Source organism: Lottia gigantea (genome assembly GCF_000327385.1).
Source record: "Lottia gigantea unplaced genomic scaffold LOTGIsca_141, whole genome shotgun sequence".
In the NCBI taxonomy this organism is placed as follows: domain Eukaryota; kingdom Metazoa; phylum Mollusca; class Gastropoda; family Lottiidae; genus Lottia; species Lottia gigantea.
Window position 1 is genome coordinate 259,060 of NW_008707634.1, and position 14,557 is coordinate 273,616.

The 14,557-nt window shown below is 32.9% G+C and overlaps 1 protein-coding gene across 1 annotated transcript; it reads left to right on the plus strand.

The window, feature by feature from the left end:
* Positions 1-1,027: 1,027 nt before the first annotated feature.
* Positions 1,028-3,896, plus strand: LOTGIDRAFT_172762 (hypothetical protein; the record flags this gene model as incomplete). Its single annotated transcript, XM_009049935.1, has 3 exons — positions 1,028-1,111; positions 1,562-1,641; positions 1,856-3,896. The coding sequence occupies 3 exons, from the start codon at positions 1,028-1,030 to the stop codon at positions 3,894-3,896; spliced, it is 2,205 nt and encodes a 734-aa protein (XP_009048183.1).
* Between the last annotated feature and the right edge of the window lie 10,661 nt (positions 3,897-14,557).

Consider the following 14,557-nt stretch of genomic DNA (forward strand, 5'->3'; position numbering starts at 1 on the left):
ATTACTCGTAACTATCAACAAGATTCTGTATTGATATCCAACTAATGAGTGACTAATCTGAGAACCCAGCTATTAGTAGAAACTTATTACTTGTAACTATCTAAAAGACTCTGTATTGATATCCAAGTACTCGGTAACTAATCTGAGAACCCAGCTATTAGTAGAAACTTATTACTCGTAACTATCAACAAGATTCTGTATTGATATCCAACTACTCGGTACGTAATCTGAGAACCCAACTATTAGTAGAAACTTATAACTCGTAACTATCTACAAGATTCTGTATTGATATCCAACTACTCGGTACGTAACCTGAGAACCCAGCTATTAGTAGAAACTTATAACTCGTAACTATCTACAAGATTCTGCATTGATATCCAACTACTCGGTACGTAACCTGAGAACCCAACTATTAGTAGAAACTTATAACTCGTAACTATCTACAAGATTCTGTATTGATATCCAACTACTGAGTGACTAATCTGAGAACCCAGCTATTAGTAGAAACTCATTACTTGTAACTATCTAAAAGACTCTGTATTGATATCCAAGTACTCGGTAACTAATCTGAGAACCCAGCTATTAGTAGAAACTCATTACTTGTAACTATCTAAAAGACTCTGTATTGATATCCAAGTACTCGGTAACTAATCTGAGAACCCGGCTATTATTAGGAACGTATTACTGTTCTACAAAATTCTTTGTCATAATAAATACATTCTTAAAATAAAGAAATGTACTGAAGAATATGGTAAATTATGTAACATTATGAGTTATTCATTATTAGAGGTCAAAGGGTGTTCCCATTTGCTATTATGACGTTATTCTTACTTATGACGTTATACCATTATTAACGTTATTCTTTTCTTGAAACTCAGTTTTCAAGAAGTTGATAGAACGTTCTCTAGTAAAATTATCATAATTTTACTGTTTATATTGAACTATTCAACATAGAATGATGTTAAACTCGGAAATTTTGGACGCCTACTATCAGAGTAAGATACTCTATTCTCCCAATGAAGAGAGGATGAAGAAATCTGATGGATTTCAACCAAGTTTAATTCAACAAAATCTTCAGTGCTTCAGCAGCCTAAGATTAAAGGCATTAAAGGTATGTTATTTGGCATTACTGTTAAGCTTAAAATCATCGAAAGTGAACTGAAATAATGCAATTTTCATCCCGTGCTAAAACTTCTAAATTAAAAAAATTCAGAATGAAATATTTCCACGAAGTGTTAGGATTTGCCTATAGCTTTACAATTATTACTACTTGTATCTTAGTCAGTCGGGACACCCTAGAATTGCGGTTTTTACCCCCGATTTCAACAAAACTTTGTTTGCAACAAATTTATAAGTGTTATTTTTATACGTTTTTGCCCCTAAATATTCCTCAGAGTCAGACTGTACAATTTAATTCTAAACCTTGACAGTTGTCCCCAGTTCTAGTTTAAGTCAGCCTCAGTCTCAGTCTCAGTCTCGGAGTCTTTGACCCAGGTTATTCTTCATTTCTTAAATATATTGCAAAACTGATTAATCAAATGACAACTTTGGTTTGTTTTAGGTAATGCAAAGTAATGCACTGACTCGATCTACAATCAGTGGTTATAGTTCTAATCTGTTGCAAAATACACATCAATACAGGTTAGTGAATTATTACATTTACATGGCGTCTCTTCACGTTTCGGTTATTTGGAATACTTATCAAATATGTCGTTGAAACCGATATCCACCCCCTTCCTCCATCCAAAGATTTAATTAAATTTAACATAGTGTAATATCATAAACATATTTCTACTGTATATTTATTATATATATTTCATTTTGCTCATTCATGAAGTCTCTTTTTTTTTTACAGGATCATCAATAACACGGGCTCGGGAGATATTCCTGCCATTTCTCAAATAACTGATTGTCTCATACCATTAACCAAACTACGAACAGCTGTGGAATATCTCGACACTCCAACACAAATGACTGGTAGAGTATCTGTATCAACAGAGACTCAAACTATATCAAGTGAGTTAGTTGAAGCTGCCACACAAACACTATCCAAATATTCTGAAGCTGCAACACAGACCAGCTACAACTGGATACCAACAGCTACTGAAGTGAGTGCCACTACAATTTCGACTTCAATTCAGACGTCATCAACAGCCAACAGCATGAAAACATCACTATCAGATGCACCTGATGCTTCAGGGCCGAAATCTCCAGATTCAGGTCTACACGCATTCTCAGTCAATAGCACATCAACACAACAACAGATATCTGAAGATAAAATCATGGTAAACTTCCAAAAGTTTAAAGATGCTTTGGATAGCATGCATGAATCATTGAAAACATCTATTGAACAACTAAAACAAGATGTTGATAGATTTGCCAACTCTAGGTCAATAGAATATATTCGATCATCATCTGATTTATTTGATCCAGTTAATATTAAATACAACACTCCTCTAGATACAGAGGACTGGTATTCTGCCAAGGATGATTTTTACAGCACGTCAACCAATAACTACTCATATGACAAGTCAAATGCTGATACTCCAGAATATTTTTACTCCATCACAGATTCTTCTACTGACCTTTCAGCTACCAGTTCATATCAAACCCTTGGTTCATATGATAATGGAAAGTTGGAGTATTTTTCCCATGGTAGGTCAGAGTACTTTTCATGCAGCTCTCCACATGTAACTACAAGTTCAAATGATGATGAAAAGTCGGAGTATTTTTCCTTCAAATCACCATATGTATCTACAACTTCATATGCACACTACTATTCGTTTGATTCTGATTACGATTCCAGCTCAAATCAACAATTTTTATCACCAACTGATGCAAATGAACACAGTATTTCATTACAGCAAAATCGGGATATCATTTCATCTCATCATACCAGCGTTGATGTTCACTATGCTAACTCCAGTAACAACGATACTAGTTCGTGTGAACACGACACAATTAACAATGAAGACTATAGTAGTTTTGAAAAAGAGTTTGATATTCGGAACTTAGTTACTATAAACAGTTTTGGTCATTTTTCCCTAGATAATTCTACTATGTTATCTATGTTTGGATTCGATCCGCGGAATTCTCCATTTGTTCCTTGTGGATACATTGATATAGGTCACTTACCAGAAACTTTAAACAGTATAGTACTTCAGGATATTAAAAGAAGCGACATAAGATATGAAATAAATGATGATAATTCATATAATGAAATAGGAAGAGGAAGTTTTGGAGTTGTATATCTTGCCAGTATGAAAAACATAAAAAATAAAGTGGTCATCAAAGAATTTCATCATCATGGTGTAAGCTGGGAAGATATCGAACGAGAAGCTCAGATATTATCATACCTTAAAGGACAAGATATAACACCCAATTTTCTTGGTGTTTTAACACCACGTAAAAAGTCTAGAAATTACAGTCTAGTTCAAGAATATTACGGTCATGGTAATGTAGAAGATATTTATCTGGAATATGATTTGCCACCAGATGCTTGGATTATTATTTGTAAAAATATTTGTAAAAGTTTATTCCAAATTCATTGTAATCATATTCTGTTCAATGATTTAAAATCAGACAATATTTTAGTTGACTTAAATACTTTGGACATTCGATTTATTGATTTTGGTATGGCAACATTCAGGAAAGGTATGCGATTTGAAGGCTGTTCGGGAAGTCTAGGAGAGTATCTATTCTATGCACCGGAAGTGAGAGAAGGATGTTTCTCTACACCTCAATCAGATATTTATAGTCTTGGTTTTTTATTTAAACAAATCATAAAACGTGCTAATGTATATCAATTATTTCCATTATATAATTCTTGTACACAAATTCAAGCGATTTATAGACCGACTCTACCAGAAATAATGGAAATACTTGATACATTATAGATACTGGAACTATTGTAAATACTTGATACATTATAGATACTGAAAACATTGTAAATACTTGATACATTATAGATACTGAAAACATTGTAAATACTTGATGCATTAATACCTTGTAAATACTTGATATATTGTAAATGTTCGATAATTTGTATTTATTTGACCTTTTGTACATATCTAATAATTTGTAATTATCAGATAATTTGTAATTATTGATCTATTGTAAATATTTGATATTTTGTATTTGTTTGAAAATATAAACATGGAAACATTATTTATATTAAAAAAATTGTAAATATCTTGTAAATTGGATGAGGACAGTGTAAATTTAGATCAAATATAATTTTAATCATAAACTGACTATCTAGTAATATTTATCTGAAAACATCACTGACATGAGACATGTATTATTTTGTAAATATCTGATATTTTGTACATTGTCTATATTTGATAAATTGTAAATATTTCATACATTGGATGAGGACAGTGTAAATTTAGATCAAATATAATTTTAATCATGAATTGACTATCTAGTAATATTTATCTGAAAACATCACTGACATGAGACATGTATTATATTGTAAATATAAATATAAATAATATATAATATTATAAATGTCTTTTGACTTAATTAGGTCAATTTACATGAATAAAAAATTGCAAATGCAAATGTGTATAAACAGTATTTCTTTACATATGGTGCCCTGTCGTATTCTAAGGGGGGCTTGTTCGCTTGGTTGACAACCAGAGAATCTCATCTGTTTCCTAGTATTTTCATTTCAAACTTAGTAGAAAACGTTCTGCTGGAAAGTTTCGGCTGGTTAAATTAGTTTCAGAACGAAGGGAGGCAACTCGTATCTACAAACTCTGTCAGTTCAAGCGACGACCAGCGATACGTTACAGGTTGGGTTCCAAACTGCACAGGTTAGGATTAAGACCCAAGCTTTGATAAGTTGACATTCGTAAAATATCAGAGTTGTAAAATTGGAATATGGACTGCATATGCGCAACCGTCTGGAGATGTTCTCTTCCAAATATTTGGTTCCTTCCTCGCAAACTCTGACTGTAAGTGCACTTTAGTTTTCAACTTTACACGAAACCATCTTTCGTGGAATTTTCCTCTAGAAAATGGAGGTGAAACTTCCAAGTCGATTAAATTCCAAATTTCTGTTTTCAACTGAAATATATGCATGACATGTTAGACTTTCATTTGAAACATAATTTATATAGAAGTGTTAGAGTCAAGTATATGTAGAACTAATTTCCACAGGATTTTTTTTTATCTCCAAATCAATGGACCGAAATTTGGCGAAAAGATTTTTTATATCTCTATAAATATAATTGTCAGGTCAAAACTTTATGGTCTTATCGTCGTTACATTATAAAAATTCTGAACTGAAACCATCAAACTAAGAATATGCAGAAACACAATGCAATATTTTAGTTCGGGATGAAGCATGTCAGACTTGTGTGAAGATAACGTAAAAAGTATCTTTTTTTATTCTATGAAAATTAATGTGGTACTATGCACATTTAATATTGATTATCTCCCCTATACTAAATATCATGACCACTGATCTATATAAATAAAGGTCAGTAATCATGACTCACATAAGAACCACCAACACTAGCAAATCTGTCTGTCTATGATTGTTGGCTGTATTTGATGATATACAAACCAACCAAATCGCTGAAGTTACATACATCCGCGATTCAAAAGCGATGGATATTGTAGTCAAGGTATAAGACGAAGTTCGTAATAGTTTGACATTGCGAATATGATTGGAAAGTCGAGATCTCTCTATAGGCTATAGTAGGTAGGCTAGATCACACTGCAGTGAATAAATGAAAAGCCCACTCACATTCGAACTTTCAATTGAGAACAAAGTACTTCAAAATAGGTCAAAATTTCTTGTTAAAATAAGTTATAATTTGCGCTCTAAATTCTATTAAAACTAATCATTTTAGCGAATGGGCTACCCATCAGTCATGATATAGACTTGAGTTCTGAAGTGTACTGAAAAAGCTACGATCCTCGAATACAAAATTCCTCTATACAGTGTATATTTGAATGAAGAAAGCGTAGGACCTCTTTGATCGGATTCTAAGTTAGTCCTACTTTGAAAAATATCTCAATTGATTACATCATAATTTCCATACCAAAACAAGGTTAAAAGGGGTGAAGATAAGGCCTCGGTATTCAAGAGCTATTAAATACGATTCAGTTATTAATACAATACAGTAGATGATATCGTAGTTTCTGTTAATCACTGCCATTATCTATAATTATCTCCCTTTATCTTTAATTACCTCCCTTGAATTTATCAACAACCGGAAGAATGACGTGTAATCAAGCGACGCTGTGTTTAATTATGGATATTATACCTGGTCACTTCTTATTAAATGGCCACATTTCAACCCGGTTATAAAACAAAAACATCAGTTTCTTATAGTAAGGGTTCTCTTTCCAATAAAAACCATTGTTACCATTACATACACCTTCCGCTGTGGGGTAGAGAGGGTTTGATTCTCCCAAATGTAAAGGCCTGGGATGGAATAAATACTTCATTAAGAAAATGGAATTAACGACCAGGGTATTTACCTCTGTTCTGATCTGAAATTAGATAAAATATAACCTGCCCAATGGGCGAGAGATTGTTATATACTATAATACTATAATATACTAATGGGCTTGGAACAAGGTTGTCATTTAAGTTCTGTTTTTTTTTTTGAATATGCAACAATCATCTTTTGTTTATAGATACTTGGGACTTTCCCTTGCAGGCTCTCATAATGAGCATAGACTATCTTACTTGCTCGATTGCTAGTGGTATTGAACGAGACGACAAAGGGTGCTATGTCTGTATTATGCTATGCTATCAGTCTTGCTGTATTTAGCGTCTCAAACCAATCGACTTCCCTAGCTTGACAGAATTTCGTAGTTTCATCTTCTGGCAGGTCAAATACTCAATGGGAGTTTGGATAAGATCGTCTGATGAATGGTCGTCCAAGTCGAAATGATTAGAAACAGGTCTTTCTTTAATTTGATATCTGATCTATGTGCCGTAAACCGAGTGCGTAAATCATTTTTAGATTCTCCTACATATTATTTGGGACATTTCTTACTTGGGACACGTTTTGCATCTATTTGACTGACAAGGGGCCTGGGGGTATTTCGACATAAAGTCTATTCTTAGCTGCTATCTCCGCTTAGATGGAATTTTTATTGCTTCGTAAAAATCAAGTACCCACGCTCTTTTAGTTTCGAGAAAACTCAAAAGGCTTGGTTAAAATCGGTTGATCTTTTGCAAATTCTGGGAAACCTGTGACTTACTTATACCAGAAAATGTATGCTTTGGGTGAAATGCGCTCTTGTGCAAAAGTTGATGAGGATCAAAATATCCCTGTTAAGAGTCTCCTTTGTAATCTGTGGTATCTAAAAAAAAATATAAGCTCGTTGGCAGTTTAATGGATTGATGGTGATTATTGAGAATTTCAAAGAATTCCCAAGTAAGATTTCGTTTTTAAAATATTACGAATCGACAATATTTCAACAATTTCAGTAAAGCAAGTTTTGAGAAGGCATGGTGATCTGTCCAAAAAGCAACATGAAATGAAAAATGAAGGGAATTTGGTAAATGCAGCTAATTGTTTAGACTGTACGTTAGCGAATAAAGCCAATCAGAGTCCGAGACAGACATTCTGTCGATGACTGTGATTGGCTGTATTCACTGGCGTGCAATCCAATCAAATTGCTGCATTCCGTGATGCAAGAAATGTGGCCACTGTAGTCAAGGTATAAGAAAGAAGTTTGCATAACCATTGTGAAGATAGCGGCTTGACAAACAACTTATGGAATCCGTCTGATAAATCGTATTCCCTATTCTGTATTGACTATATGAAATATTAAACCGATTATCCGTGACTTGAAGATGATAGTTGTGAGATTGTTGTATAAAGTTATCTGGACTATCTGTTATCTAGAAGTGGTCGTAAAATCCATCATTCCGGACTTTAAGATGGTTCTCATATTTCATCATAATACAGTTTACATTAAAGATCTGTCTTCGGACTGTTTCCGAATAGCCGAGGAATCAGTGTATTGATCTGTGTATTAACTAACCGTTTTCAATTGGCTGTCTTATGATTGATAGTGAGCTGTTGGTATTTAAAAAGTATACTGTTTTATTCTACACTTAGTGGCTTGTACGAAAATAATGATCCTTCAACTGACCTACATCAAAATGTTGAATATCAGCAAAAAGGTCAGTTGGTGTGGATTGGTGTTTGAGATTCAATGCCAAACCTGATGCATACAACTTTAACTACATAGCGTGTGTCATTTTCCGGTTCTTACAGTAAAATATTCACGTGAAGAAGAAATGGAGGATATAGAAGGATCGTGGAGGGGATTGAAGTAGTTTGAAGATGTTAAACTGATTCTACTTCAACAACTGTTTAACTATCAACATTGACATTGTTATCATTCGATATCATATCTCATATTATTATAATTAAAAATACAGACAAAATCACAATAGAATCCTTACATCAGACCTATATAGTTTTAGCTATAGTTACCTGATTTGGCTTAAGAAGAAATTTTTGCAAGGAAAGCTGTATAAACCTACTTTTTTCGATTCCCAACTGTCCAGGAATCTTTCACGTACACTGTCTGTGACACACGGAGCCTCGGTATATTGTCCCATCAACTGATTGATATGGTATTTCTAAAAGCATTAGGTGGAAAGGCCCAGTCGCCACATAATTGTCGAGCGGGGGTGGGGACAATAGCACTGTACTTAAGAAATCAATGGTTAAAAACTGGGGGGCCAAAAGCCGAGCAAGCCAAGTTTCTGGGGGCCCCCGTAGAGACGCTACTGAAATCGTTAACAAAAGATTTGGCATAGGAAACATTCATTTTTTTCTGTTTTTTTAGAGCAAATAAATTTAATAATAATATTATATACAGGACTATGACTACTTTGATGATATACGCTTTATTATTACGCTTTTTATTGGCTCAGACAACAAACATCATCATATCAGTGGTGTAACATCGGAGCACTTCAGAGAACCACAAGCGGAGTTGATTACAAGATGTACAAGATGATCTATTGCGGGGTGAAATTGTCAAGTTTTATCAAGAACAATTTATTTTCGTTGTTCCTAAATCAACCTTATTTATTTGACTGAATGACTATAAATTGATCTAAGTGTTTTTAAGGATTATTACATGGAATATTAACATTTTAAGATCTGTAAAGAGATCTTCACTGCGAGCATATTTAAAAAATATTGGTAAAGTTCAAAGATACCATAGAAGCATAACAAGTGTTAAGAACGATTTCACCACTTTGATGTGACACGTGACATGCGATATTGCTCTATTCACTCATCTTATCTCATCTCATTTCCACATAAAATCTTTCGGAAATAACATAGACGATAGTCCGAATATAAAGATCCGACTCAGTTTACAATTTTAGCCTTTGCCTCAGTTTAGTAATTATTTTCATTAATTGACACCCTTTGACACAGTCTTTATTAAATAAAATTATCCTTTTATTGGACAGATTACCTACCTAATTACCTACCTAACTATACTATGATTAATATATATTAATAGATTACCTTTATCTATGTTGATATAAAAATAATTCATAACTGAATCTACAGATTATCTTTACCCATGTTATTATCAATATAAATCATAACTGAATAGATTACCTCTACCTAACTATGCTCTTATCAATATATATTATAATTGAATAGTTTACCATTACCTATGTTATTTATTACCAATACAATCTGTAACTGAATAGATAAACCTGAACTATTTTATTGTTATCAATATAAATTATAACTGAATTAATAAACTATGTTATCATCAATATAAAATATAACTTAATAGATTACCTCTACCTATGTTATCATTAATTCAAAATATAACTGAATAGATTACCTTTACCCTGGTAAATACCAATATAAATTATAACTGGATAGATAAACTATGTTATCATCAATATGAATTATAACCGAATAGATTACTTCTACCTATGTTATCATTAATTCAAAATATAACTGAATAGATTACCTTTACGCTGGTAAATACCAATATGAATTATAACTGGATAGATAAACTATGTTATCATCAATATGAATTATAACAGAATAGATTACTTCTACCTATGTTATCATTAATTCAAAATATAAATGAATAGATTACCTTTGCCTTGGTATATACCAATATGAATTATAACTGAATAGACAAACTTGAATTATCTGAGCATCGTTATTAATGATAATTGGGTGGATTTCTTTTAACTATGGTTTTATCAATACAATTATAACTGAATAGATAACCTAGATAAATTATAACAAGATAGATACCATCTCACAATAATGGCCGCCATTAAACACTTTTCAGTTCAAAAGAAAGGCTTCTTTAACCGCGATAAATATTTGTATGAAATAAAAAAAAATTGCTTTTATGAATCCCTATATTTTCTAGTACGTTATTGGTGGTTAATATTTTTTTATCTGGTATACTTTTGATGTGTAAAAAAGAGAACTATTTTGTGGTAAAATGGTATGAAAGGTCGATAAAAGGTATGCTTCTTACTAAGGATGACCAAAAAATGAAATTTTTAAACTTGGATAAAATGAGTAAATTTTCATCAGTGGTCTTACGTGGTGTCATAACTATACGACAAAATCCATCTGTAATCCAGAAAATTAATTCCAGCTCGAGTTTAAATTCCGACGTCGGGTTGTCTTGAGATTCAACGAAAGCCTACCCTTTTGAGAGTAGGGAGCAGACATTCTAAGAAGTTATCATGACAACACCATACACTAGGAATACTAACAAAGATCAATAAAAATGCAAAAAAGTGGTGTGCGGCACTAAATAAATACAATGTACAAGTCGAATGGTCGATCGGTGTTCTGTTCAAACTGTACAATTCAGATCCTTGCCAAAAATATCAATATTGTGTTTTGGCCAATCTAACGATGTACCGACTGATACAAGATGTTGAACAGTAGAATAATTATAGGTTTTTATACATGTTTTATTTGTTCAGTTGGTCTGAGCTGTAGTCAACTAATAAATTGGTAGATTATTTTTAGTTCTAATGACGGGAACAGGCCATATTCTATCTAGACACCGGAATTGTATCATAACACTACGTGTCAATACAAAAAGTTTAAAAAAACTCTGAACTCATTTTTAGCTTCGAAAAACGGAAAGGGCCAACGATAAAATGTCATATCATACTATGCTGCAAACTTATCAAACCCCATTCGGCAATCCTCGGCAGTTTCCGTAAGCTGAATCTGATTCGGTGAATTTCGTTGTGTCTTCTTGGGCGAGACTGTTTGCTTCCGGTTTTTAGCAGTGATTTGTCTAGTGATAGTAATATTCCGAATTAAACATACCTCTTAAATTTAGAGACTTTAGGAGATTCTTACACTTACATATGTGTTTAATGCTATATCGTGACTATTGGTTTTCCAATTATACATTTTATTATCATTTTGGATCCGTGTCTTTAGAAGTTTTTGTGTTCATTGACTTTGTTTACCAACACTTAAAGTCATGAACGACCAGCCTCTAATATTTACCATAATCACGTGATCACGTAACAATATTTGCATAGTTGCAATTCATTACCGTGATATGTTGCAGAACGGTATAACTTTCACGGAGTCCGTTTGATCAAACCCATGACAGCTAGTAAGTAGAATTTCGGGAATAAACTTCCAAAGAACAGAGCTTCAACGTTTCGACCTTGTTTTATCGTTCAATATTGTCCAATCTGACCTTTATTGCACTAAGGAACTGTTTTTAACAAGCTTTGAATACATCAACAACTTATTCAACCAAACTAGAAACATATTTGTAAAAAATAAAAAAAGCAATCACATTATCCGACACACATTGGTCAACTCATTCACTTTCCAAAGTCCAAAGACCAAGAAAGATAACATACGCTCAGCGGCCACAAAGGTAGCCAACAACAGCATATATAATACTTCGTCATACATTTCGTACAAAATCTAATACTAATATTAAATATTTTCGATGTTATTTTATTTTTCATAGGGCTCGTCCTTGGGTGATTACTTATAATTTCACCAAGTTTCGTCTTTCAAAAATTGTGACTTTGATTGTGTATAATATTTAGTCTGTATTAAAATTCACGTAATGGTACTCGTTAAAGATATGGCAATTTAGAGCTAATGCAAGAATTATCAAAATATATGGATTATAAACAGGTTAAATAACAGGCGGACGGACCGGCCGGAACAAATGTGACGTCAATATACGCCAAAACTTCCGATGGGCGTATAAAATAGCTAGAAAATGCTAAACTAAAACTTTCGGAGTATATTTCATTGTGGGAGTATAAAACAGATTTAGTTCGTACCTACCTAACTTAGAAACAAAACGTGTGTACACCATCATAGTATTGATCTGAAACAGATCCTACAGTTCAATAAAGACCAATAATAGACAATAGAAATATGAGCAGATCTCGCTCAATGTATCTTGCCAGCCTAGTCAGTCCCATCGTGACGTCATACAGAATTTGAACTGGGGGATTAACTCTCCTTCCTACTCAACCAATCACCGATTGGCTACGTATAAAACTCGGATTGTTCTTATGTCCTAGCCAAGAAAAGAACAGTCTTTAGAAAGTTGAGATCAGGAGTTATAAAAGTAACCTATAGAAAAAATCAAAATGAAAAGTTTACCAGTTTTAACATTAACTCTTTTTTGTATTTGTTTAAATGAAGTTTCATCCAATAAGATATTACCTGGCGAAGAACACAGGCAGCTCGTTCAAATAACGGTTAGTAGGTGTTTAATTTTTAATTTCATTTTCATAAACTTCATATGATAAAATTTGGATTATTGTCGTAGGTTCGCTATTAGAATTTGCGAATATCTTATTTAGTCCGTCAGAATTATATTCTCATAAGACCAGCTGGTGAAAAGGCTCTACGAAAACTTAATTTGTTATCCTTTAAATGCGGATGATTGTTACTTTCACTCTTTCATTCTTTCATTTCGCAATAAATTTGAAAATTAATATGAACCTTCGGATCAAATTATCCCTAGAGTGGTATTTCATTTCTATAATGTAAGTGTAAGAATAAAGAAATAAATCGCAGTCAAATTTTTCCTCTTGAGGAAGGTTTTACCGTCAAATTACTTCAGATTTTAGCAATTTTTTTTTAAATTCTTCATAATTCTTCCATTAACCTTAAAGCACTGTTAACATAGGCAGTTTTTATTGAATTATAATAAGACATTTGTATGTATAATTACTGACTATGTACTTTACGACTTTAAGTCCAAATCTACGGGGATTGCTTGGCCATTTCTGGTCATTTTATGGTCCAATAGCTGGAATGAAATAAGAAGACAAATCTCATGTTTTAAAGAAACTTTTACAACTATCATTGGATTTTAACGTCTTTCGTGCTTATTTATATTGATAAGACAAAAAAGCTCCTTTTCGTATATCGGGTGGTCAGAAAAAACAATAACACTTTTTAATTCAGGATGTATTCGATTTGTTTAAGTGGTGTTTTATCCCATTTCTCTCTGATTCTGTCCACCAGTTCTCCTTTGTAAATTTTTTCAGCTGGAGAAAACACACTGTAAATCCTGTGATTGTAATCAGGAATTTGGGGTGTCCATTTATCATTTGTATGAAAAACTCCAAATTGCAAACGTTTTTTGTTTTTTTGCTGAAAGTGTCGTCCTCATTAGTTCAATGACAGAGGAGAAAACATCTAATTTCGGCATTTCTTTTTTTGACAAGGAATACTAAAAAGGCTGGTATTAACTTAAAAAGCTGAAATTTGGTAAGAAGATGTCTAATATTCCTAGATATGAGGTCTGCATCCTAAAATGAAAAGGGTTATCGCTTTTTTCAACCACCCCATATATTCAAAAGAATTTCCACTATTGTTTCGACTGACTAAACGTTTTCTTTGGCATGAAAAAGATTTAAAATTGAAATTGTAGGAAATCAATATTGTGATTCTGTTTTTTTTTTATGCATTGTATCGGTTTCAGATACATTACGTATGTTTTTATATTAAAGTTCAAAACCAGGATTCGCTTTGTACAAATGAACCCTGTATGACTTGAAAGTTATCTCTTCAATCGGTATATAATAACATCAACATCAAATACTGCTCTATCAAAGAGAATCAGGTCGGAATTTGATACTGGTTGTTTCGTCGCATAATTAAGGGTTGATATTTTTTTATACATGATACAGTAACATTCTAGAAGACAAATATTGGTTAACATATCGAGTATAATTAAACAAAATTAGACAATTATTTCATCGGTACTGGTAATTGTTCCTTGACTATCGCCCTATCAGGGTTACAAACAACCAAAGATGATACTTTGCATTGCAGAGTGAACAGTTAAGGCAAGACAGGTTTTAATGTCGAATTGTCCATCTCCCTTATTCATACATAGTAGTGTTAATCTGGAAAGCGAACTCTCTGTCTCCGTTCTCTGAACAGCAGAGAAAACCGGTTTCAAAGGTTCTATTTATACACTCAGGAAACTTAACTTTCGAACTGAAAAACCTTGAAAACCCTTGGAATGATATTTGGCTCTCTGAACTTGG